The 25,913-nt window shown below is 43.0% G+C and overlaps 1 protein-coding gene across 2 annotated transcripts; it reads left to right on the top strand.

The window, feature by feature from the left end:
* Positions 1-357: 357 nt before the first annotated feature.
* UTP25 (UTP25 small subunit processor component) lies at positions 358-24,189 on the top strand. Of its 2 annotated transcripts, XM_042925598.1 has the most exons (12): positions 358-760; positions 1,696-1,735; positions 2,977-3,211; positions 4,972-5,133; positions 7,077-7,165; positions 9,132-9,542; positions 11,326-11,545; positions 13,398-13,600; positions 14,976-15,158; positions 15,296-15,408; positions 16,184-16,429; positions 23,635-24,189. In XM_042925598.1, exons 1-12 carry the CDS (start codon positions 654-656, stop codon positions 23,876-23,878), a joined length of 2,253 nt encoding a protein of 750 aa, XP_042781532.1. In that variant the 5' UTR covers positions 358-653; the 3' UTR covers positions 23,879-24,189. The 2 variants fall into 2 exon arrangements, with proteins under 2 accessions (XP_042781532.1, XP_042781533.1); XM_042925599.1 differs by lacking the exon at positions 1,696-1,735 and having other exon boundaries at positions 672-760.
* Positions 24,190-25,913: the final 1,724 nt, after the last annotated feature.

Here is a 25,913-nt window from a genome sequence, read left to right as displayed (position 1 = left end):
CCATTCTTGATACAGCATACGCAGGTGGCCGATCCTAGTGGGTAAACGCCTGTGGTGGCGTCAAAGTTAGTTCCCCATCCTCTTTTGCCAGTGTGTAACGTTTTCTTTATTACGATTATTGCTGTTTTTTTAGTGTGCAACGTTTACTAAGCATCCATTTCCTCATCTACAATATCGGGCTTATTAACAGGACCCCTTTGTGTGTGTACTGCTGTGACAATGAAGTGAGATGTGCCGGCACCCTTATTAAATATTGGTTGGTCTTTTTATTATAGCATAACATAAAGTCAGGGCATTCGACCACCTCCGCTCCTGTACGTTTACGCGGGAGGATTCCCACAACCAAAACGCAAGCACAAAGCACGCCCACCCGTCTACTCACCCCCCGCGGTCCCAAGCTGGCCGGCCAACGTTCTAGAACTCAGACCAACAAATAGGCACGCGGGCATGTGCTTCCAAAGGGTCTCGCTAGAGGGCGGAATCGAGACCAGGAAGTTCTAACGCCTGTCGTACAAGGCGACGTAAAACAGCTCTGCTTTATGGCAACCTGGTTCCGCCGTAAAGCGCCGTGGGCGACCTCGCGTGAGTGAGTTGAGACAGCTAACAGGTGGGAAACGCGGCTCTTGAAGGTGGGCGACCTTGACGTTTTTGCTATGGGCAAACGCGGGAGCCGGAGCCAGAGCCAGCTGCTCAACACCCTGACTAAAAAGCAGAAGAAGCATCTGCGGGATTTCGGCGAGGAGCATCCCTTCTATGACAGGTATGCAGGGGCACTGCCGGGGCCAGCCGTGTCCGTGGCTTTTCCCGGGTTGGGTCCGCTGGTCTCCCTGGGGATCGGGACAGAGCGGCGCCCCCCGCTCCCCACCCCTTCCCGCGCTTCCCCCGCGGCCTGGGAGGATTTCGGTGGCATCCCGCCTGGGATGGGGTTCTTCGTGGGTCTTCCTGCCTTTTGTTGAGCCCTTAGCTTTATGCTAGACCGCATGCCCCCTATGGGGTGGGGGGCTGCTTTTCGTACTGTCAGAGGTTTTCTAACATTGATTTTGGTGTTTTGTGGTTTCAAAGAATTGTCTGGGCCTTTCGACATTACTGATTTATCCACTTACAATGAGGAAACCAGTGTATCGGTAGTTGTGGTTTCCTTTGAGTGTCCGGACTCTAAGTTATGATCTTAGTCCTCACCCGCCACTCCACTTAGGGCTGCTTCATCAGCAGTTGAGGACATTGTAATGAAGCAATGTGCTAGAAAAGGTATTTTATTTGCTAAATTGATACTTCTTTCCGATGAGAGCCAGGTACTGTGTTTGTCATTGTGACGTTGTTAACCTTTTGTCAGTTATCAGTTTGCTGTATTCTTACAATCCCTGTCCAAGAACATACATATTTTTTACGTGACTATAGTTATGTATTTATAATGGTATAGTCTGCTTTTTTCACTTAAAGTTGTGTCATTATGGGCGCCTGTTCGTTGAGCGTTCAACTCTTGATTTCCGTTCAGGTCGTGGGATTGAGCCTGGCACCGGGCTGTATGCTGAGCATGGGGCCTGCTTAACACTCCCTCTCTCTGCCCCTCTCCCCTGCTGGAGCTTGTGCATGCATTCGCTCTGTCTCTCTCAAATAAAAAATAAAGTTGTATCATTAGACTTTTTACTAGTTGCTACATGCTAGTAGAGTTTAACATAACTTGTTTCTTCTCAGGGTTTCAGGAAAGGAAGCAAAACCACAGATTTATCAACCGGTAATGCTTTATACTTTTTTTTACACTAGTTGGTTCTGGGTTGTTTTAAGATTGTATATAATAACGATGAAGTCTGGCTACACTTCCACTCCTTTCGATTTTAGACGTAAGCTATTATTTTAGTGATGTGTACTTTTGAATGCAGATGTCTGTTAAAATGTCATTGTGACAACTAATACAGTAACCAGAGTTTGAAACTCTCCTGAGAGATTAGCCTGTTCGAACCTGGTAAGGAGGCTTATTAGAGGGCTCTCTTGGTGAATCCTAAGGAGTATCTTGTTTACTTAACATAAAAGGAGCCACAAACAATGCAAACTGAACAGGGGTCCTAACTCATTACAACAAACTAAAAAAACAAAAAAAAACCCCACTAAATTCTTTTGTTGTATTGTAATTTTCTTGTTGTTCCTTTCAAGGTGCTAAATATCTAACACATAGATTAGTTTAACTTCTGGGACCTGTGGGCAGCTCCGTCATTTAAGTATCTGACTTCGGCTTAGGTCATGATCTTGCAGTTCATGAGTTCGAGTTCTGCGTCGGGCTCTGTACTGTGCCCAGAGCCTGGAGCCTGCCTTGAATTCTGTGTTTCCCTCTCTCTCTCTGCTCCTTCCGTGCTCACATACTCTCTCTCTCTCGCTCTCGCTCTCGCTCTCGCTCTCTCGCTCTCACTCTCGCTCTCAAAAATAAATAAACATTAAAAATAATTATAAAAAAATTAGTTCTCATAACCCAAAGCTCTGTTTTTAGTCAGCTTTCTTCCCATGTGGAACATTATCAGTTCAAACAAGGTGAAAGTTCCTAGAATCATAGCCAGACTACCTTTTTAAAATAACTTTGTTGGGGCCCCTGGGTGGCTCAACTGGTTGAGCATCTGACTTTGGCTAAGGTCATGACCTCACGGCTTGGGGGTGAAGTTCAAGCCCCGCGTCGGGCTCTGTGCTGACAGCTCAGAGCCTGGAGCCTGCTTCCAATCCTGTGTCTCCCTTTCTCTCTGCCTCTCCCCCACTCTCACTTTGTCTCATTCTGTCTCTCGAAAATAAATGAATGTAAAAAAATTTTTTTCTAAAAAAAAATAACTTTGTTGCTGGGCATGGTTGAATAGATAGGATTGCATATTTACAGAAAAACTAATTTTTATTTATGAAAGTCTGAACCTGTTATACTTTTGGTCTGATGATAATAATCATAGGGTAGAAACGAATGGTTTGTTTCTGTTTCAAAAATTCCCATTTTCCTTTTAGTCAGAGAGTTCAGATACTTCAGGTTCTGAAAGTGAAGCGGAGAGCGAACCAGAGCAAGTTTCTGGGTACCACAGACTACTCGCCACATTAAAGAATGTTTCAGAGGAAGAGGAGGAGGAGGAAGAAGTGGAAGAAGACAGTGCTGTAGATGAGGCAGAAATGGACGATGATGATGGTGAAAGTGATGTCACCGTGGAGGAAGAGACAGCGCCCGAGTCTGCCGAAGTGCAGGAGAGTAAGTGTCTTCAGACATCTTCTGTGTCGGGACAGATTGCCCCCTGAGCACAGTGCCCTCCCTGTACTGAGTGAGTTGGGGGAAAGCACGTGGATCCAAAGCAGAGACTCTTAACCTTGGTTGGTTCAGTGATATCTTTGAGAGTCTGATGAAAACACAGGACCCTCTGGCCAGAAAAATGCAGAAGTAATATTTTTGCTTATAATTTCCAGGTCTTCATCAATCCTAGTTAAAGTTTTCTTGATTCAGAGGAAAGGGGGCATAATTCTGTTTTTGTGACAGTTTCAGTTAAAGAGATCATTGTCCCTTAGAGAAACCAAATTTAATGGAAGACAGACGTGAAAATACAAACATTTTGAAGCAGCAGATTTGTATGTGACAACTAGCTGTAAGGCATGGGAGAAAGGTCAAGTGGTTGCATGCTGGAGTAAATGGGGGCAGGCTGCAGAGAAGAGCTGAGATTGGAAGTTTAAAGGAATTCTCTCACTCGGACTTCCAGGTGACTTTTTTCCTCTAACTTTGAAACCAACTTTATGGAGCTGTGATTTACGTACAATAAAGCGTACCCGTTCTAAGTATACAACTTGAGGCGTTTGACAAGCGTGTACATCCGTGCTATCATCGCCAAAATCAAGATTCAGAACATTTCCAACACTTCCAAAAGGTGTCTTGTCTCTTTAGAGTCCATTTCCCCCTGCTGGCATCAGGCAACCACCGACCCGCATTCTTTCCCTACAGATTAGTTTTGCCTGTTCTAGAAGTTCATATAAGTGGAAGCATACAGTGTATACCTTCCTGTGTCTGGCTGCTTTGGCTCCTCATGTTTTTGTGGTTCATCCATGTCATTTATGTGTTAGCAATTCATGACTTTGTATTGCTGGAGTAATATCCCATTGTCCGTGTATCTGAGTAACTTTTTATACCTCACTATCTGAAGGCCTATTTTCCTTACAGCTGTATTTTTCTCTCTAAGATGTCATTCGTCATCCTTAGTATTTTAATTCAGTTTCACTGGGATGAAAGTTTATTGCCTCAGACTTAGGGGGCTTTTTGTTTTGTTTTTTTATTTCCTGTTTTGGATTTTTGAAAATGAAAAGTTTGTGAGGTTGTTTTTTTTAGTTATAAAAGTAATATATACTTACTGTAAAAACTTAAGAGGGTAGTATAGTTAACCTGTATCTCTACTACCTTGGGATAAACACCTGTAGCATTTTATGTAACCCTCCAGATTACTTTTTTATGGATACAAGTGTTAGTAGACGTATGTGTGTGTGTGTGTGTGTGTGTGTGTGTGTGTGTAATGGTCTCATACACTTCTGTAATTTACTTTTTTCCTTCAATAGTATACCACAGTCCTTTTCTCTGTGAGTAATTGTGGATTCATATTAGCTTCTTAATTACACAGGATTTCGTTGTAAATGCTATGTGGTAACTTAATTATTACTCCATCGATAGAAAAGGATGAAATCAATTTTTCCAGTTATTTCTGGTTATAATCAGTGCTGCATTAAACATCCTTGCATGTCCATCTTAGTGTACTTTGTCCAGTTATCATCTTACAATAAATTCCTAACTGGAACGGGGTCAACAGTCAGGCTTAATTTTGAAACCTAAGTCTTCCACCTGAATTTGCTTAAAAATAAATAATAGTAATGAACATCAGTGTTGATTTAGGCTAAAGAATTAAGTTTTACTGGTCCACAGAAGTATAATTATATTTATGCATAAATAATTTTATAAAATGTTTCTCAAAATGACAGGTCCTCCTGACCCTCAGGGAAAAGGTGGGGATGGGCCACTTGGCACATCACAAGAATCCTCCGAGGAGTTTACAGATGCAAAACACGAGTCACTCTTCAGCCTGGAAACCAATTTTCTTGAAGAGGAGAGTGGAGGCACGTGTTCTCTGAATGCATCACAAGGTCAGAGCACAGTGTGTGTTGTTCAGTTTCACCAGGTGCTTAGCATGGAGGCTTGTGGGCTAATATACCCTGTTAAATCTCTGGTTACTGGCATGAGCAGCAATAAAAACGGGTTAGCAGCTCCATCTAGAGCTGGAAAGAAATATTTCCCAAAGGTATTTTGTGGTTTTCAGTGGTTAGGCAGTGTTGGGAATCAGGAGGCGATTTAGTAGGACAAACCGCCTAAGAGTGATAGTAGGGAAGGCCGGTTCCCTGGATCCCAGATCTCCACAGTTGGGAGTCAGGGGAAGACCTCTGATTTTCTCCCCAAGCAGGGAAGGAAGAAAAAGGAGAAAAGTATTTTGCACTTTTCTCTCTGCCCTTCACTTGCTCTTTGTTACTGGAGCAGGAGTTTTCCAGATTTGTAGACTCAGGACTGGCTAATCTGATTGGTCCTCATTACCAGGGAGCCCCTTAGAGGCCAGAAAGCTCCATCCTGTCTCTCCAGTCTCTCTCAGCCTCTTGGTCATGCCTCTGTTCCAGTGGCAGTGACTTGGACAAGGCCTGGCTATGGTGGGGGTAGGTCGGTCTCTGCTCTCTCTCTCAGCTCCACTTTCTCAGCCTGTGCCTGGCAGGCAAGTCAGGTTGGTCTTGTTCTTTGCTCTGATGGCCTTTTTGGCCCCGTTGCCTTTCTTCAACCTAGCTCTACAATTACTAAAGCTGAAATTTTGATCCATATTTGGTTTATTTGGTTCCGTTGGGTGTTGTGCTGGAGAAAGGGAAGTTAGCAGGTAGAATTTGGGCACAAACCCCATTCTGAACCATCAACACTTTAAAAACATTGGAGGTGACATTAGGAAGCTTGATTATCCTAAAATTTCTCTGGTTGTTTTGCCTATACAGGTATATAAGCACCTAGAATTCTTATGTCCTATTGTTCTGTCTTAGGTGTTTAGTAGAAAGTGCATTGCATTTGAAGTTTTACCGTTTGGATCCTTGCATAGGTCATTTACCTTTTCTCTGCTTCTTTAAAAAAAATTTTTTTGAAGTTTATTTATTTATTTTGGGAGAGAGCACATGTGTGCATGATAGTAGGGGAGGGAAGAATCCCTAGCAGGCCCTGCACTAGATCTCACAAACTGAGATCATGACCTGAGCTGAAATCAAGTCAGACACAACTGACTGAGCCACCTAGGCACCCCAACTTTTCTCTGCTTAATGAGTGGGACTGGAAGACAAGGTTGGGTGGGCAGCTCAGAGGACTGGAGATAACCCCGAGTACAGATGCTACCATTTGGATCATTTGTTCAGTGATACTCAGTACTCAGTTGAGTATTGAGCATTTCTGCATGTCCTGCAATGTAAGATAAGTCAGACATGGAACTGCTGTCAGGGATCTTACAGTCTAGTGTATGAGACAAGTCTGCACATATATGTGTTGCAGTGGGTGGGTAGGGACGGGGTGGGGGTACTGTCTGTAGGGCACTGAGGATGGCCTGTTAGTGGAACCAGCACTGTGCCTGGCACGGTAGGCTCCAGGGAAATATTTATTGTGAGTCAGGAGATAACATTAAACTGATAATATTTGGACATACAAAAATGAGGTGAAGGACAGAATAGAATTTTTCATCGAAGGAAGGAATCCCACAGTGGCAGAAGAGTTTGAGGGCCATGTAATTCAAAGATTGTATTGGAGAAGTAGATTGGAGTTGTACATCCTGCAGCGCCCCAGATTTCAGACTGAGAAGCTTCTTCAAGGGTTTTGAGCTGGGAAGTAAAGTGATTAGGGAAGTGTGTTAGGAAAAGGAACCCATTGGAAACTTTTGAGCTGGGAGAGAGGGTGGGGAGATCAGATGGGAGAAAGGACGAGTTAACACCATGGAAAGAAGTGTGTTGTTTAGAGGGAAGACCAAGAAAACACCTGTTTTCTCCAAGTGTTCTGACATTCTGGATTTCTGAATTAGATCCATTTCTACAGCATGTGAACAAAGAACTGAAAGAAAAAGAAATTCAAGCTGTTGCCACAAATTCCAAAACTACTCACCAGCTGAAAGTAAGTGTTGCTTGGTTAGTGGTCACAAACGAAGTAAAGCTCCAAGTAAAGCAATGGTCTTGGGTTTTGGCGGTCTCCTCGAACATATGATACATGCTGGTGGTAGGTGGGACAGGGGAGCATAACCTAGGAAGGCTGGAAGAGCCTAGGGGAGCACAGGTGTAGCTAGAAAGGCCTGGGGAAGCTGGAGTGTGGGAGCCAGAGAAGAGTGGCTTTCGAGACAGGTACACCAGGGTTTAGATGAGCATCTGAGAGGCATTGTTGCATGACGTAAGGCAAGTTAATCTACCTTTTTGATCTCCACTCTTCTCATCTGTTAGAGGGGGGCAACAGTGCTTATCTCAAAATGAAGAAATTTAGTTTACTGACTGATACATAGAAAGTGTTGAGTAAAACAGTAGCTACTGCTGCTGTTTGTTTGAAATAATCTGAGATAGCTTCACAACTAAGTAATGCAAATGTGGAGCAATTTTTTACTTTTGTGTTTTTTGTTTTTCACCAGCTCATGCTGTTGATAAGAATTAGTCATCCTTGTTTAATTGAAATTTTTACTGAGATAATAATTATAGATTCAATTGTAAGAAATAAAGATACCCCTTATGCCCTTTGCCCACTTTCCCCCATTGGTAACATCTTGCAAAACTGTGGTATAGTATCAGGGCCAGGAAATTGACATTGACATGCTCTTCTGTCTTATTCAACTTTCCCCGGTTTTGCTCCTACTCTTTTGTGTGTGTGTTAAGTTCTGCAATGTGTTAAGTGTCCTCTGTCCACCACCAAAGTCAAGATGCAGAACATTTCCAGCACTTTAAAGATCTCTCTTGTTCTCACTTGCCCTTTTAAAACCACACCTCCCTCCCTGCCTCTGATTCCTAATCCTTGGTAATCACTATCTGTTCTCCATTTTACAGTTTTGTCATTTCAAAAGTGTTATGTAAAAGAACCCTGGGATGCCTGGGTGGCTCAGTCAGTTAAGCATCTGACTCTTGATTTCAGCTTAGGTCAGGATCTCATGGTTTGTGAGATCGAACCCTGTGTGGGGCTCTGTGCTGGCAGCATGGAATCTGCTTGGTATTCTCTCTCTTCTCTCTCTGCCCCTCCCTTGCATGCACGCAAGAGAAGTAGAGAAGTAGATTGCACGCACGCTCTCTCTCTCTCTCAAAATAAATGAACATTAAAAAAAAAAGAATCCTACAGATTGGCTTTTTTTACTTTGCATAATTCCCTTGAGATTCATCCCAATCGTTGGTGCATATTAATGATTCTTTTTATTGCTGAGATCATTCTTTTTGTCCCCCCACCCCAGGTCATCAGTTTTGTTACAGTGCAAAAATTTCCAAACTGGTGTCTCACAAAAATATACTTTAGGATTTTAATAGCTGTATCCCCCCCCCCCCCCAAAAAAAAAATTATTCCATGTCCAAGTAAATTTGGAGAACTTTAGGTTAAATAAAATAGAACAGAGTTCTTGTCACAGGACTCACCAGAACCTTTTGTATTTAATACACATTGTGACTCTCCCAGAGGAGGATTAGCTTTTGTGATGTTTACCAAAGTTATTTGACCTTGGAGCCCTTTCTCTTCTGCAATGAATTTTGATTTCCTATAACATATTCCATGGAATAGTTTGGGACACACTGACACAGTGAAGAGGTCAGGTTGGAAGTCAGAAACCTTGGGCTCTGGCTCTTAGCTCTGTTCTCTCCGGGGAAGTTTGTCTGAATCATATAACCTCTCTGAACCTCAGCTTTCCTAAACTGTAAGAAGAGCATTATAGCATCTACCTTGCAGGGTTGTTGGTTGGGATTAAACAAAATGATCTTGTAAATCAGAGAGATCTTGGTAGATTAGGAATTGTGTGAATGTAACATAGTATAATGCATTTCTTTTTTTTTTTTTTTTTGATTTAACTTTATTTTTTATTTTTTACATTTCTAACTTAGCTCTTGATCTGTCTCTTTCCTAGTGGCCCATATTGGGCCAGCTTGTCTTTTCATCGAAGTTTCAGAAGTTGGAAACATTTAAACCATCAAAGGACATTGACTTAAAGTCACTTCATCTCCAGAAGCCTCTGGAATCCACCTGGACCAAGACCAATAGCCAGTTCCTCTCTGGTTCCCCTAAATCAAGTAGCCCCTTCACACCCCTCCAGAAAGAGCTCTTCCTAATTATGAATTCTTACCGGGACCTTTTCTACCCAGAAAGGACCGCCCTGAAGAATGGGGAGGAGATCCGCCATGTGTACTGCTTGCATGTAATAAATCATGTCCTCAAAGCCAACGCCCAGGTGCTTGGTAACAATAGCAGACGCCGCAGCCAGAAACTTGGGGTGGGTGACGATGATGACTTCAGAGACCAAGGGCTAACAAGGCCGAAGGTGAGTGACAGCAGGAGGACTTTGTCCTCAAGAAGGAGGCTGCAAGGCACTGCCATATAGGCACTGCCATATGCGCACTGCCTCGCACTTAGCAGGTACTCGACTATTTTAATGATATGAATTCTGGAATAATGAATGAGTCCAAGAGTGAGCATGTTAGTTGGGCCAGGTAGTGTCAGAGCAGTACAGTAGACAGCTCAGTGGACTGTGTCTAGCTGCATATTTGTGGATTTAACTGGAAACTTGTAAGTCACAAGTACTTCCGTGATAGTTTCCCTTAAAGGTAACCCTGAACATGTGTAAATGGCACTTCATTGTAAATCTCCTCTTGGTGATTGTCAGAGCTGGATGGAACCTTAGTAAGCCTTTTATCCAATCCCTGGATGTTAAAGCTATGAACAGAGACCCAGATTCATAGAGGACCTTGCTAAAGAGAACCAGGGATGCTAAAGTAGCAGAGATGGGATTAGAACCAAGGATTCTCTTCACTGAGCCACATACATATGTAAACCTTGGAAAACAAATTCCTATTTTTCCATTATATAGTTATTACTGCCTAAAACTATTACATTTATGTGGGTTCATAAGCGTAAGTTCCAGTTGATTTGGGGGCTTTGGTAAGAAATGTATTTGAGTTGTGCTCATGTTATTCATGTTAAGTGGCTACATCTTGTGTCATCCATTTCCTATACCCCCTTAGCCTATATCCCTCCATATTGAAGAATCTAAAAAGATTTTTTAGATTGTTTTACTGAGTTTAGTAGGATTCTAGGGTTTAATACTGATGCGGATCTTAGACATTTCTTGGTCCAACCCCTTACTTGAAAGCTGGGGAAATTGAAGCCTGGACGCTTACATAGCGTGGGTACTAGGCCAGTAACTTGGCCCTCTTCAATCTTGGGCCCTCACTGCTGCACTGTACCAGGCTGAATCATGACACCTCTCCAGCTGTGCTGGTTCCCTTTCTGGGAAACTATCTAAGTCTTGGACATAAGGATTATAGATTTATCTGTTTCCATTTAGGGTTGTAGAGAAAAATGAAGCAGATTAACCGTGAAGCACATTTAGAATATGATGGATTGTGTGATCTGATGGGCTGTTTACATTGTTAATATTTACAGAAGGCTAGTTAGAAATTTATTTATCAAGCATATTCTGTTTTCATTCTCAACAGTTGTAACCTTAAGCATTTTTGGAAATGTTTAGAAAACTTAATTTTCCATTGAGATGTGATCTTATTTCAGAAATGCTTTATCATCATTTCTGAAAAATGTACTAAAGAACATTCTAGAAAAGTAGTGATTCATTAATCCTTTTCCTTACCAGCTTTATTTGTTCTCTACTTATTACAGCTAATTCATTTATTTATTCATTATATATTTACCCTTTGAGGCTTATGGACAAAAATACCAATACTAAGTTCTGTGGGAGACAGAAATGAGTACCATTCCTTGCCACTTGTATGTTTCTATTGGGTTTTTGCTAGTGGGCAGCTGTTAAAGGCATTGACTTAATCCTCAAAGGTATTTCGACATTCTGGTTGAGAATTGCCTCCTGTGGGGCCATGAGCTTAAAGTCCACAGGACACAGTACTATGGATATGAGAGGTGCTCAGCTTCTAGTACTGAGCCAGGTCCTGTGCAAAAGGGGTGATCTAGATATGAGCCCTTCCAGGGGCTGCCGCTCTGCGGAGGGTTCTTGAGCTCCATGTCCTCAGCAGGCTGACTTGCAGCTGCCCATCCTTCCCCTGGTCCCACCAAGGCTGCTGCGGCTTCCTCCACAGGTGCTGATAGTGGTGCCCTTCCGGGAAGCTGCTCTACGGGTGGTCCAGCTCTTCATCAGCCTCCTCGAGGGCGACAGCAAGAAGAAAATAATTGTGAGCAATAAAAAGAGGTTTAAGGGAGAGTATGGCTCAGATCCTGAGGAGAGACCACCCAACCTGAAGAGGCCTGAGGATTATGAAGCTGTGTTTGTCGGCAACATCGATGACCACTTTCGGATCGGTAATTCCTCCTTGTCAGAACTCAGACCCCAAGGGACCTACAGTGTGAGGTTCTCATGGCCGAAGACTAGAAGCCTGGAATTAGGCATTCTCTCAGGGGGTTGAGATGTCCTCCTAACAGGGCTGGGGTGCATTTGAAACATCTTGTCTGCCAGAGGAGAGAGTTTTGCTTGGCTAATGGGGTGGATGCTGGGCTAAGGGTGGAGCATCTCTGAAGCTCTTATATAAAGACACGTGCACATTTATGACAAATGTCTCAGCACACCCATAGCTAGTAGTTGATGCTACAGGGGAGTTGGAAGTGACACAGGCTGAGTGGGTCCCTCGGGGGAGGCTAAATAAACTGAGTGTCTACGCATAATGGTGGACCTTCCTCCTACTGGCCATGTAGAGTGCTTACCCCTGAATTGTCTCCACTCAGGACTTACCAACTGCCACCCAACTTGTTTCATGTTTGCTTGTCTCATTCAACTCCCATATGCTTGGTTGGTTGTGTATTGATAGAGTAATGTTCTTGGGAAAATGTTCATTAGTCACATAATCTCATTCAACAGACATTTATAAAGCATCTATTGGGTGCCGGGTACTGTTAGGAAGCTAGAGATACAGAAATAAAAGTTATGGTTCCTGTTGCTAAGGAAATCCAGCCTCGTGGGAAAACAATACAGAATGATCATGATAAGTACTGATCAGAGGATGCAGTGGATGTTCTGGGAGTGTTTAAAGCAATTTCTGTACTCCAAACGAGGACAAGATAGGGAAGGCCTCCTGGTGGAGGTGCCATTTATAGAAAGTTACAAAGAGGGATGGTCAGCATGCAGGAAAAGATTTCAGACAGGAAACTGCATGTGCAGAGGCATCAGGGTGAATAAGCCAGGCATGACCTAAGATTTATATAGGCTTTAGCAGGACTGGAGTGTCAGGTGAAACGGGACAAGAGTTGATGTGTAGTTTTACATTTTTTTTAATGTTTGTTTTTGAGAGACAGCATGAGCAGGGGAGGGACAGAGAGAGAGGGAGACACAGAATCCAAAGAAGGGTCCAGGCTCTGAGCTGTCGGCCCAGAGCCTGATGCAGGGCTCAAACCCACAAACCATGAGATCATGACCTGAGCCAAAGTTGGCCACCCAACCAGCTGAGCCACCCAGGCACCCCAAGAGTTGATGTTTAGTTTTAAACATGTGCAAGTGTCCTGCAAGCTGCTGATGATGTCAGTTTTGAGCTCAGGAAAGAGATGCGGGCTGGAAATACAGATCATTGTAGAGGTGATGTTACAGTCGTGGTTGGTGAATACCAATTTATTGGTAAATGGTGAATACCCATTTATTACCCATAAACTTAGGTAGAGTGAAAGTAGAACTTACAGCCAAATCAGGGATTTGTGGAAGAGCTGTTTGGATCTGGAAAGATTGATATGGGCCAGGTCAGGTATAGAAATGGAAGTATTAAAGTGACGAAAAGAACATTTCAAGGAAGATTGGTTCAATATGCTGCTTTATGCATTTGTGATAAGAAACACTAAAGTGTCATTGAATTGGTGACCTTAGCAAGAGTCATTTCAGTGGAGTGCTGAGAATTGAGCCAGATTGTGATGCATTGAGGAATGAGTGGGAGGTTTCTAAGTGGAGACCATCCTCTGGGGAAGTTGGCCCTAAAGGAAAAGAAGAGAAGGGGAGCTAGATGGAACCATAGACTCAAGAGAGGGAAGATTATTATTATTTTAGTAAGTGAAACAACTTGAACATGGTTATGTGCTAAGGGAAAGATGTGAAGGTACAACATATATCAGAGGGTGAAAGCCAATGGCTTGGTGGGAACTAATGAACTAATGTGCACTTGGCTGTTTCCTGTAGGAGTGGCAATCCTTCAGAGGAGCATCCGACTGTATGCCCCCTTTTACTCCTCCGACATCCTCATTGCCTCCCCGCTGGGCTTGAGGACCATCATTGGTGGAGAAGGAGAGAAGAAGAGAGATTTTGACTTTTTGTCTTCTATTGAGCTTCTCATCATTGATCAAGCTGACATTTACCTGATGCAGAACTGGGAGCATGTCCTGGTAATGGTGGTCATTTACATTTAGAGTGACAAAGTTCACATTTAGGGAGAGTGGTTTAAGCCTTTTTTTTTTCTTTTTTAATACTTATTTTTGAGAGAGAGCATGTGCATGAGTGGGGGAGGGAGAGGGAGAGGGAGACAAAGAATGTGAAACAGGCTCTGTGCTGTCAGTGCAAAGCTCAACATGGGGCTCAAGCCCGTGCACCATGAGATCATGACCTGAGCTGAGGTCAGACACTCGATCCACTGACCCACCCAGGCGCACCAGTGGTTTAACTCTTAAAGGGCTATTTAAGTCCAGGTGAGAACTCAGTTTGGAAATGGAAGTGTTTCACATTTTCCAGTTTGAAAAAGCCTTTTGTCCCGTTTTCTACCCACAGATTGGTCAATAATCATGCAGAGAAATAAAAATTCTTGTCAGTATTGTCATATCTCCAGCAACGATTTCTTCCCTTCAAAGGTCACTTCTGTGAATAGACTACTTGAGTGGCTGGTTGGTAGGTTGGTTCCTTTTAACCTGGAAGGTCTTTACCTGACTAATTCTTCCTACCACTTATGCTCATTCTCTCTTGTTTGGCCTTCAGAGGAAATGGGAAATGTAGCTCAGGATTTCTTAATGTGTGATCTTGTTTTACAGAGAAATGCAGGAGGTCTTTATCTTCCTACTGTAACATGCTGTAATTTTTCCTCCTTCCCCACATACTCTGCAGTGTTGACCATTTTTGCTTTGGAATAATCCTTATCACAGAGCCATAGGTTTGGTTTTTACAGGCACATGAGAACTTGCTTCTGTAGTCCCAGGGCTTGCAGGAAGGTTGGGGCAGATAAAGGGGAGCATTTAGTCATAAAGGAGGGAATACATTTATAGTACTTGTTATCTGTTAATACAGATTTCCAGGTGAAAATATAATGAAGATAGAAAAGGCATGTTGATAGCTGAGTCTTATTTCTTAATTTGAGGGAAAGGCAGGTGTTGTGTCTCTGGGGATCTCCTAATGTTTGAGAACTAAGTCACTGAAGAACAACAGCTCTGTTTTCCATGTCATTTCTCTTCTTATCCAAGTCTGGGACTGAAGAACCCGTAGAGTGACCAGGCAACATTTCTGAAGTTCCTTTTAAAGGAATATTCCCGCAAGTACCATTTTGATCCTTTCTGAAAGATCCAAGAGATGGCCAGTTTTAGCTTACCTTCGTTTTGGCAGTGTTCACCTAACTGGGCAATTCACACCCATCTGGGCCTCGATTTTCTGGTGTGATTTGGAGGTTGATTGTACATAGCCCATGGGGTTAATAAGATGATAGATTTATAAAATGCTTAGCAGTGCCCAACAGGTACATCCAGAATAAAAATTAATGGTAGTTATTTTTGTTCAAAGCATTTGATGAACCACATGAACCTACTGCCATTGGATTCACATGGGGTGGACTTCTCTCGAGTGAGGATGTGGAGCCTCAATAATTGGTCCAAGTATTATCGCCAGACACTGCTTTTCGGGGCCCTGCAGGATGCCCAGATCAACTCCGTGTTCAACAAGTACTGTGTCAATCTGCAAGGCCAGGTGGGCTCTCTCCTTGTTTCTCTGGGTCTTCATGAAGCACTGTGTACCGTTTGGGTCATGAGGCATAAGGAGAAGATGGCATTTGGTCAGCAGTGGGGATGGCTGGCCTCCTGACACTCTTAATTGACTCCTGACAGGTGGCTGTGAGGAACGTTCCAATGACAGGCTCCATCAGCCATGTCCTGGTGCAGCTTCCACATGTCTTCCAGAGGATGGAAGCTGAAAACCTAGCTTCAGTGATTGATGACAGGTACCTATCCCTTCCTGGTCCCATTGGACACTTGGGGGTCAGAGAGAGGGATTTGACTTTGGCCTATGAGATGAGATAATTGAACCTGATCATCATTGACAGAGGAGGAGACTGAAGCCCAGAGAGGAATGGTGCCTTGTCCTAGTTCCCCAGCTGGTTAGTGATAGCATTAGTACTGCAGATCGGGGGCCTTTCCGCAAGATTGGGGCATTTCTTAATTACATTACACTGGTTAATGCTGCAGAGTGTTCTATGTCAACAACTTAATTTTAAGCCCTTCAGAGCAAGAATTAATGCCTAGAAGTGAACACTGAAACCTTTACTTTTTTATTTTTTTATTTTTGAAACCTTGAAATATTCAACTCTAAGCCCTTCATCTTTTGCTTCCTGCAGACATCAAGGTTCCAGTGTTTTTAATTCTCTCTGCATTTTTCCTGTCTCCTCATGGTGTTGGTCAGGGAGGGGACCATGGGAGTTGTTCAGTGATGATTTGTTGATTGACAACAGAATGAATGAATGCGTGAGTGAATGGTTTGTGTATGTACTTCCAGAATAATTCTCTGAGATATACTGGCATCGCATCTATTTGTTACAATGAATAGTGTTAGCACTTATTTTTTTATCCTTATATAATCTCTTTGTGATGAGGTAGGCCATACTGGCCTTTTGGGGGAGATAGAAGGAGATTGTGACTTGCTCAGGGTAACCCAGTTAGTGAGGACACTGAGGGCTAATCTCTAGGTCATTGACTTTGCCCTTTGCTTTTCCAAATCAGGTTTAACTTTTTGGTGAACAAGATTTTGCCTCAGTATCGTGATGCAGTCATGTCTCACACGCTCATCTATGTCCCCTCCTACTTTGACTTTGTGCGCCTCCGAAATTACTTCAAGAAGGAAGAACTGAACTTCACCCACATCTGCGAGTACACCCCGAAGTCTGGTGTCTCCAGGGCCAGACACTTCTTCCTTCAAGGAGAGAAGCAGTTTCTGCTCCTCACAGAACGCTTCCATTTCTACAAAAGGTAAAGTAGTGCCAGGTTTTGAGTGTCCTCTCGGGAGGGGAAAATGCAGTGCGGATCATGGCCTACTTCTGAGTGCATGGTAAGCTTTGCAGTGTTGTGAGGTCCTCTTGTGTCTACCTTTTGTAGAGGAGCCAGAGAGTTTTGGAACTGGACAGGCTCTTCTTGGTTGGTTGGTTGGCTTCCTCCCCAAATGGGCATTGTTGGAGAATGTAGAGACAAATGAGTGACTACAGTATAATCTGTGTGGGTCTGGAGCGGGTCCACACTTGGGGATGCTTCCTGTAGCTGTGATTGTACACCTCAAGAAAGACATGACTGAGTTGAACAACTCTAGATAGCACAACTGAAGTGACTGTAGGAAGGAGAGGGCCCTGTCATGGAAGCAAAGCCAAAATACCAGGGACTGTGTGGTCTGTGGAGGTGGAGGTGGAGGCTGAGCACAAAGTCAGTGTTCAGAAAGTTCCAGTGTGTCTTGAAGAGGTGCACACACACTTCCTGACCAAGGAGACCAGGATTGAGGGGCCCCTTGTTTGTAGGAGGCAAAAGATGAGGGGCTTACAACTGAATATTTAATGATTTCAGAATTTGCTTTGCTTCCCCACTATGTGATTTTGACAAAACAAGTTGGACTGGCCTTTAAAAAAAATTTTTTTTTTAAATGTTTATTTACTTTTGAGAGGTGGGGGGCGAGGGGCAGAGAGAGGGGGGACACAGAATCCGAAGCAGGCTCCAAGCTCTGAGCTGTCAGCACAGAGCCTGATGTGGGGCTCGAACTCACGAACCATGAGATCATGACCTGAGCTGAAGTTGGACGCTTAACTGACTGAGCCACCCAGGCGCCCCTGGATTGGCCTTTTTTAAAAAATTCTTATTAGAGTGTTAGTAATATTGGGCTTTCTGTTACTATTTGCAACCTTTCGTGTCCTGAGAAGTCAGGTGTTTTATTGTTTTGCCAAGTCTGTCTCTGCTGCCAAGTGAAAAGCCCTTTTTAAACCCTTATCTACAGAGAGATGGAAAATTGCATCCTATTATCCCTTCTTTCCTGATTCACAATAATGTTCAGTGAATTTACATTTTGCCTTTACCGTTTTATTAATTCTCAGTCACATGTACTACTGAGGGGCACTTTTTCTCAGAGAACTCCAAATACGTAAGCCAGGAATCTTCTAGGCTTTGGAGCATATTTGATGATGCACATTGGCATTGCTTTGCCTTTTAGTTTATCCTCATGTTAGGATGTGCTCCCCAGACATGTTCTTGTTACTAAGATGGGGAGGGAGGAATCTAGCATCCCTCCAGGGCTGAGCTGACATGACATGACCTCTTTGGCTATTCTGCTGACTAGGTGATCTGTGAGTGGAGAAAGGAGAAACGGCTACATTTGTGTTCTCTGGGCTCCATTCTGGGCCACCTACACAGGGCTGTTTGGCCAAAGAGTGCTGATGAATTTTGGCATCGTTATTTGCTTTGTTCTGGTGAGTTGTTGTTTTCATTCATGTTGGAAAGTGATATTTTGGGGGAGTTTGCATTCGGCAGGTCTTAAGAGCCCTTAGTTCTCTGTCAGCTTGACACATGAAAGCAAGCCTTTTAAGTGAAGTGTATGGATTGGAAAATTTCCCAGCGTGATGGTCTATAGCAAGTATGAATTAAGCCGGGAGGAAAAGAGTGTTCTCATATAGCAGCTTTTCAAGGAGAGGGCACGATGTCTTAAGTAGGCAGCACAATCCACTGGCTTACACCACTGTATTTACCAAACTATTTAGCCCCCAAATCATTATAAAGACAAATCAAGCATGTACCACTTGCCTTATACCCTGGACCAGGTTCGTGAGTATATCCTGTCCTGGATTGAAGATGAATAGAAACAATGTGCTTCAGTGTTCTGCGACTGCTAATTATCTCAAAGTTTCCAGCTCTAGATTTTTTTGCTTGAAAGGTCATCAAAGTGATGATAGGTGCTTTTATCTGCAATGCCTTTGTGATTCGATCTGACCTTGGGAAACATATGTTAAACTTTAATATCCAGCTCTGAAATTCTGTATTTATATTCTCTCTAGAAGTAGGCATGTTAGAAATACCACTGCTTTTTTGTGAGCTAGCAAAACATTTTCATCCAGAAGATGATTCATTTTTTTGTGGGATTGGGGGATGAAACGAGTTGAATTTTAGGATTGGACAGGCCTTTGGTCATGATGGCCCACCGAAGGATGGGATGCTTCACAGTCCTTTCTGTGAGCTTTATCACTGGGTTGCTACAGCAGGGAGAATTCTTAACCAAGGCACAAGTCAGAAACTCTGGAGGTGGGATTTATGGGGTTGGGAAAGGCTGCTGGGGTATTTCTTTTATCTTCTTTTTTTTTTCTTAATGTTTATTTTCGAGACAGAAAGAGAGCGCCAGCAGGAGAGAGGCAGAGAGGGAGGGGAGGGGCAGAGAGAGAGAGAGAGAGACAGACAGACAGACACAGAATCCAAAGCAGGCTTCAGGCTCCAAGCTGTCAGCACAGAGCCTGATACAGGGTCAGACTCACAAACCATGAGGCCATGACCTGAGCCGAAGTCAGATGCTTAACCGACTGAGTCACCCAGGCATACTGGGATATTTCTGACTACTCCCAGCCCCTATGTGAGAATCCCCAGTTCTGGAAATAGCAGACTAGCTTTATAGACAATGTGGAGAAGCCAGCCTTTCAAATCAGCTGTGAGTGCCTCGTTTATCTTTCACATTTGGTAGGTGAGGTCGACATCTGAATGTCCTTTGTCCTTAGTTTAAGTTCCCATCCAGCCATTGAGTCCTATTTCTAGGGGTCACTGAAGACCCAAAACCTGTACCAGGGGAGGAAGACTGTTTCCACCACGTTCACTGTTTCCAGGAGATACCTAGTCTGTTGTGGGAGATTGAAACTGAGAAAAATTTTCTTGGTTTTTAAATACAGCACTTACTAGAATTTGTTTTGTTGTTTTGTTTTATAAGTACGCTGATTCTAAGAGTGTTGGACAATTGTTGTAGAGAACTTGGAAAATGTACGTTAAAAAAAAGAAAATGGAATCTCACTGCCCTGATATTAATACCCATTTTAGTGTGTTTTTTTAATGTGAAAAATACGTGCACATGTACAAACGTGTGTACCCCCCCACACACATTTTTTTTTTTTTTTTAACTAAATTGGGATTACATTGTACTCGTTGGGATTTTTTTCTTTTATGCATTTTATGTGTTCATTGAAAAAGAATTTTAGTATGTTAACATTTTGGCATATGTATTTGCGTATCATGGGTGCATTTTTAAGTTGACATACATAGTTCTATCATGTCCTCCCTTCCCCCAGCTTTTTATTTGGAAAGATTTCATTTCACAGGAAATTGTAAGACTATAATAGTGAACGTTGATAGCTCCTTTTGCTGGGATTTCACCAGCTGTTAGCATTTTGCCACATTTGTATGCACCCCTGTTCTCTGTCTTTCCTTCTCTCTGTCCATTCACATCTTAATTTTTCTTTCTGAACCATTTGTAAACAAGTTCAGGGGCTTCATGACATTGAACCCCTAAATCTTTCAGCATGTTATTTTATCTAATGGTAATACCACTATCAAACCACTTGATATTATTATAGTAATATCATCTGATACATAGTCTGTATTCAAATTTTCCTTGTTGTCCTGATGACCATTGTAGCTGTTACACCCCATAATCCAGGATTCGGTTAAGGATCATACATTACATTTGGTTAATGTTTTTTTAGTCTGTCTTAGTAGTTCTCAGCTGGGGGCAGTTTTGTTCCAGAAGACATTTTTGGTGGTCAAAACTGGAGGGTTATTCTAGTGGTCTAGTGCTTCTAGTGGATTGCGGCCAGGATGTTTCTGGATGCCCTAGAGTACAGAGGATAGCCCCACAACAAAGAATTATCTGGCTCAATAGGTCAGTAGTGTGGAGGTTAAGATACCTTGATCTAAAATAATTCTGTTGCTTTTTTCCCCTTGACATTTCTTGAAGAGCCAATCCAGTTTCCTACAGAATGTCCCAAAGCCTAGATTGTGTAATTGTTTTGTTTTATTATTCAGATTGTTTTGTTTTATTATTCAGATCACTGGTTCCCAGATTTTGCTGTACATTAAAATCCCCTTGGGGAGCTTTTAAAGATCCAAATACCCAAGGCATACACCCCAGTGCCAATTAAATCCCTGTGTCTGGGGACGGGAACGAAGCACAGATATTTCAAGCACACAACCAGACAGGTGATTCATAGTGCAGTGAAGTTCAGAATCACTGACTAGATTAAACATCTTTTGGTGAGAACTCCACATAGAAGATATTGTATACTTCCCACTCTGTCTTGTCAAGAGGCACATAATGTCGGTTTATATCATTTTTGGTGATGTTGAATGTAATCACTTGGTCAAAGTGTATCTGCTAGATCTCTTCATTGTAAAAGTACCTTTTCTATTTATAAGTAATCTATGAGGTGTGTATTGCATCCTTTTAAATGGTATATAGTATGTTGTATGGATATATAGGTAGCTCAGTTTCCTTTTCATGGGTATATAGATTCTAAAAAAAATTGTTCTATTATATACAACAATGCCAAGGACATCTATGTGCATAATTGATGGCATAGTTGTCTAGTTATTTTATTAGAATAAATTTAGACAGGAAAACTTGTTAGCTCAAAAACTGTATACAATGAAAAATTTATTATGCATTGCCCCTTCCTCGCTCCTCTGTTTTCCCCATATCTTCTCTCCCTCCCCAAAATACACACACAATAATTTATACTCCATTAGCCTATTTCTGCAAAACCCTACTTGTTTCCAGTGACTTGATAGCCAGAGTGATACCTCAGTGTTTTAATGTCTTTTAAAGAGTCTTGCGTGCGTGTGAGTGTGTGTGTGTGTGTGTGTTTGTAATTGTCAATTGAATGTAGGGGCTGAGATGGGTAGTACTTACAATCAGGCATACCTCTTACTCTTCAGGCCACTCGTGTGGGAGTTGTGAATCGAGTCAGGATTTGGTTATTACTGTAGCTAACCTTCCATGCACCACAGACTTCAAATTCCTCTAGCAGTCAGTGCTTAGTGTAGGGCCTGGGGTACCGGCAGGTCTTTTCTCAGTGTCCATCTTCTCTCGGCTTCCACCAAGCCCTGTGCCCCCGTGACAGAGGAGGGGTCTCTCCCCACTCGAGCCCCTTTTGCAGCAGCAGGCTGCTCTTGCTTGTTACTCCCTGCGAGGCTTGAGGTGGGATTGGGGTTCTCTCTGTGTGGCTTGGTTTGAGGCGGGCCTGTTCGTCCTAGGCTGCGGAGCTGGGGCCCGGTCAGCATTCCTGCAGCCCGCTCCGTGGCAGCCAAACCCTACCTTGAATCTGTGAGGGATCTTGGTAGGAAAGAACTTCCTGCTTCTCCCACGGTGGTGGCAGACCTGTGCTTATGTCAGTGTAGGATCTTGGGCTGAATGGATTTTGTGTTCTTTCCCCAGGGACAGTCTGCTGCTGCTTTTTACTGGGTGTAAGTCTTGTGGTGAGGAAGCATGGGTGGGCCTTTAAGGCCCCAGCCCCAGCTCTTGACCTTTGCCCCTCTCTCAGCAGTTTCAGATTTTATTTCATATACATGTGGGTCTGGGAAGTGAGTGAGGTTTCATGTCTGCACTGAGGAGTCTCTCTCAGGTCTCCTGCCTCGCCTCCCACCTTTCTCCAGGACCCCCATCGGAGGCCTATAGAAGAGAGCTCATGAGTGAACGCGAGTTAAAGGAGTGTCCACCAATCTCAGGGGTTCTAAACTGTCGCACAGGCCTACACTTGCCCTTTAAGAATTTGTACAGCTCTTTTCTTGCTACCCATTTTCTTGGCAGCTGCCCTCTTCCTCCTGTGCTCTGCCAGAAACCCTCTCTTCAGAGAGGTTTGTCACTCTGGAATTCAGTCAGTGGTGGGCTGGCTCGTGAGATCTGCTTGCCCATCTCTTCCCGACTCCCAAGTTTAGCAACATAACGTTGGTAGCTTGAAATTGGCCACGGTGGGAGTATTTACACCACAGAATTTGGCAATTGCTTCAAATCCGCACCCTCTCTTCCCCACTGAGAACCAGTTCTTAAACATACACCAGCATACCATTGAATCAGTTCACTTGGCTGCCTTGTGACATGTGCTGTCTAGGCTCAGGAAAAGGAACATAGGTTATGTGGCTTTTTCTGGTTAGTGTGGAAGCAGTGCTCTCTTGAGTTTTCTACGTACAAAGCACAAGTGGAACTCGGTGTTTGCTTTTGTTTGTTTCGATAACTAGTGAGGTAGAACAGTGTACTCAAGTTCATTAGCCATTGGAATTCCTTCCTTATGGTAATGTTGAAAAGTGAACCAAGTAGTGGGTTGCAGTTACAGTTTGGAAGATGAGGGTCTCCAGAGAGATCAGGATGATCTGTGGGATAAGAAGACAAGGAAAGCGGATCCTCTGTGAATAAAATAGAATTCCCAAGTGAGTCTTACATCAGCAGCGTATGACAGGGCTTTAACAGGAAAAATCAGAACCTTGTCAACTATAAAATCTTTTGTTATGGGGCCCCAGAGGAAATAATTGACCCGGACCCGAACCATACAGTGAGTCCCTGAGGTCTGCACCTCCCCCCCCCCCCTCGCCCCCACCACTGCATACAGCGCTGTAGCAGGGAGAGAAGTGCACGAACTGGTGAAACTAACGCCTGATGGGTCCTCAGTCAGGATTTTGTAAATGGGTGAACGTGGAACATCTGCCATGGAGTTAGCATGTCTGCAGAGTGACAAGAGAAGACTGATGGGAACTCCTTTACAGTTTATGCAGTTCATTTTACGTCCTGGGTCTGACCTCATTGCCATTACAGGACATTCTGTTTTGCCTCATCATAATAAGGGTAACGTTAAGTTGTGTTTACTTTTTAAATTTTCTGTGACAGATCTTTAATCCTAGTCTACTGTTCTTCCCCATCCTACCTTGGTCTACCCAGAGTAGGCTCAAGAAATGCAAATTTGTTTTATCACTATCTTAAGCCAAACATTAGGAATTCAAATACACTGTCACAAAATAAGCCCTTCCAACTCAAAATAACCTTTGGTCTGTCGGATGGTGAGCCATTATCTTCCTCCTTGAGCATGGGGCAGCAAGAGGGAGCTACGCCCCTGTCGAACTCTTAGGTAGCTTCTCCGTAAATGTTCTCAAGGAGATATAGCCTCTCTTTCCCCTCCTAATAGGTATACCATAAAAGGGATCAGGAACCTGATTTTCTATGAACTGCCAACATATCCCCACTTCTACAGTGAAGTCTGTAACATGCTGAGAGCCACCAGCAGAGGAGAGGAAGCCACCTGGACTTGCACTGTCCTCTACTCCAAGTACGACGCCCAGAGGTTGGCTGCTGTGGTTGGCGTGGAGCGGGCTGCGCAGATGCTGCAGTCCCACAAGAACGTCCACCTCTTCATTACCGGAGAAAGATGAGAACTTGTTGGACAGGAAACGGTATTGGCGGGATACCTGATGCTTGGTTCTGTGCCACTTGGACCCAATTCTGATCACTTACGCAAGGACTGCTCCAGGAAGGAGCACCGGGCAGCAGCGGAGCGGATACGTCTTTCTCTTTAGGTCATGCGTCCCTGAAAAGTTAAATGTAAACCAGATTCTGGGCACATCTTTCAGAGATCAGGAGGGAGCTAATAGAACTCTGAGAGGTTGGCAGAAGGAAAAAGTTCTACTTGTGAAACTTTTTGTAAGCCATAAATTCTTCTGGTGTTATTTTATTCTCTAATTTATTACACTTGGTAAATTCTTTCAGATTCGCCTACTTCTGTCTGATGCTTCCTTAAAGTAAGGCATACATGTCATTGCTTGTGAGAATTGGTTGTGAGAATATTGGGAGACTTCTTGCTGCTGAATATCATCTTAATTGTGGATCACACGTGTTTTGCAAAACTATTATTTTTCCCCAGCCAAACTTTTTAAAATCTTAAATATTCTATTTTAATTCAGCCTAGAAGAATACATTCACTGATTTTTTTTAACTCACAATAGTAAATGTTTTAAAATATACACTTAAAATCGTGTTATTTGAAATAACATTAATCTTTACTCTGTTTCAAGAAATAATTTTGTGAGACTTTTGGTGTCATGACATCTGTCTTCATGTCACTGTCTTCATTATTATGGTGGCCCTTTTTTAAGTCCTATACAGATAAAAATGAAAATCACACTTCTAAAGACATTTTTATTTGGAAATATTCCCAGAAACATTGTAAGTCCTGAACCTAAACCACTTGAGAATAAGTTGCTGACTTGATGGGCCTATCATTCGTAAAAATTACCCCTGGATTTAGTGTGTATTTCCTGTAAACAAGGACATTTTTCCATGTAACCAGGAAACAAATATCAAATCAGGAAACTGCCGTTAATACTTATTGCCGTCTAATCCTTGGCCACCATTCAGGTTTTGCCCAGTGGCCCAGTCATGTCCTTAATAGCAAAAGGAGATAGTTCAGAATTACATGTTGCCTTTCATTGTCGTACCTCTGTAGTGTCCTTTATTCTGGAAGACTACCCCAGCTTTTTGCTGGCTTTCTTGACTTTGACATTTTTGAAGATTACAGACTGGTTATTATTTTGGGTAATGTTTCCCTTTGATTAGGTTTAGTTGATGCACCACTAGCAGGAACACTGAAGCACTGCTGTGTCCTCACCCTGTCTCATCAGGTGGCACACAGTGTCCATGTGCCCCGTCAGTGATGATGCTAACTGACCACTTGTTTTTCTTTTGTCTTTTTAAAATTGTCTTTTAAAAATTTTATTTTTAAGTAACGTCTACATCCATTGTAGGGCTCGAACCTGCAACCCTGAGATCAAGAGGCACACGCTCTACTGAGTGAGCCAGCCATGTGCCCCACTAACTGACCACTTGTTTAAGGCACTGTTTGCCAGGGTTTTCCAGTATGGAGTTACTCTTTTCCTGTTATTTGTTAATTTATGTCCGTCAGTATGGGCTTGTAGTTTCATCTTCTATTCAATGGGTTATAATCCATTACTATCATTGTGGACGTGTATACACACACAGCATCTGAAATTATTTCTACATCCATGTACTGAAAACCATGAATTCACACCACACTTTGACACCACGGACGCCTTCCGGTGTTCTCCCTGTCTGTAGTTGTAACTCCCTTCTCAGACAGTGAGATATGTGGCTCCCATTATCCTCAATGGAACAACCCGTAATTGGTACAGATTTTCTTTTACTTGGACACACTTAAAATTGCTTAGCAAAAACAAGTAAAATCACTTTTGGGGTAGTCTTCCTGCTAAGTATTTAAATAGGCATTTTTATTTCTCTCTTCCCTCAACAGGGAAAGTAGAACTATTCATTCCATATACAGATGGGTTCCTAAAGTTCTGAAAATTGAGGTGACAGTCATAAGCCGCCCAAACCCATGCTACAAAGACCGTTTTATATCCCCAGAGTGTCCTGTGTGCTATTGGCCTATCTGTG

The sequence above is a fragment of the Panthera leo genome, chromosome F3, assembly GCF_018350215.1.
Source record: "Panthera leo isolate Ple1 chromosome F3, P.leo_Ple1_pat1.1, whole genome shotgun sequence".
Taxonomy (NCBI): Eukaryota; Metazoa; Chordata; class Mammalia; order Carnivora; family Felidae; genus Panthera; species Panthera leo.
This window is presented reverse-complemented; position numbering and strand designations above follow the sequence as displayed.

What these genes read in the sequence shown, in the direction of transcription:
- UTP25 (XM_042925598.1), top strand. Translation starts at nt 654, where the DNA reads ATGGGCAAACGCGGGAGCCGGAGCCAGAGCCAGCTGCTCAACACCCTG. An exon ending in AAGGGCTAACAAGGCCGAAG is followed by an intron (nt 9,543 to 11,325) that starts GTGAGTGACAGC and finishes CTTCCTCCACAG; the next exon opens with GTGCTGATAGTGGTGCCCTT. An exon ending in CGCTTCCATTTCTACAAAAG is followed by an intron (nt 16,430 to 23,634) that starts GTAAAGTAGTGC and finishes CCCTCCTAATAG; the next exon opens with GTATACCATAAAAGGGATCA.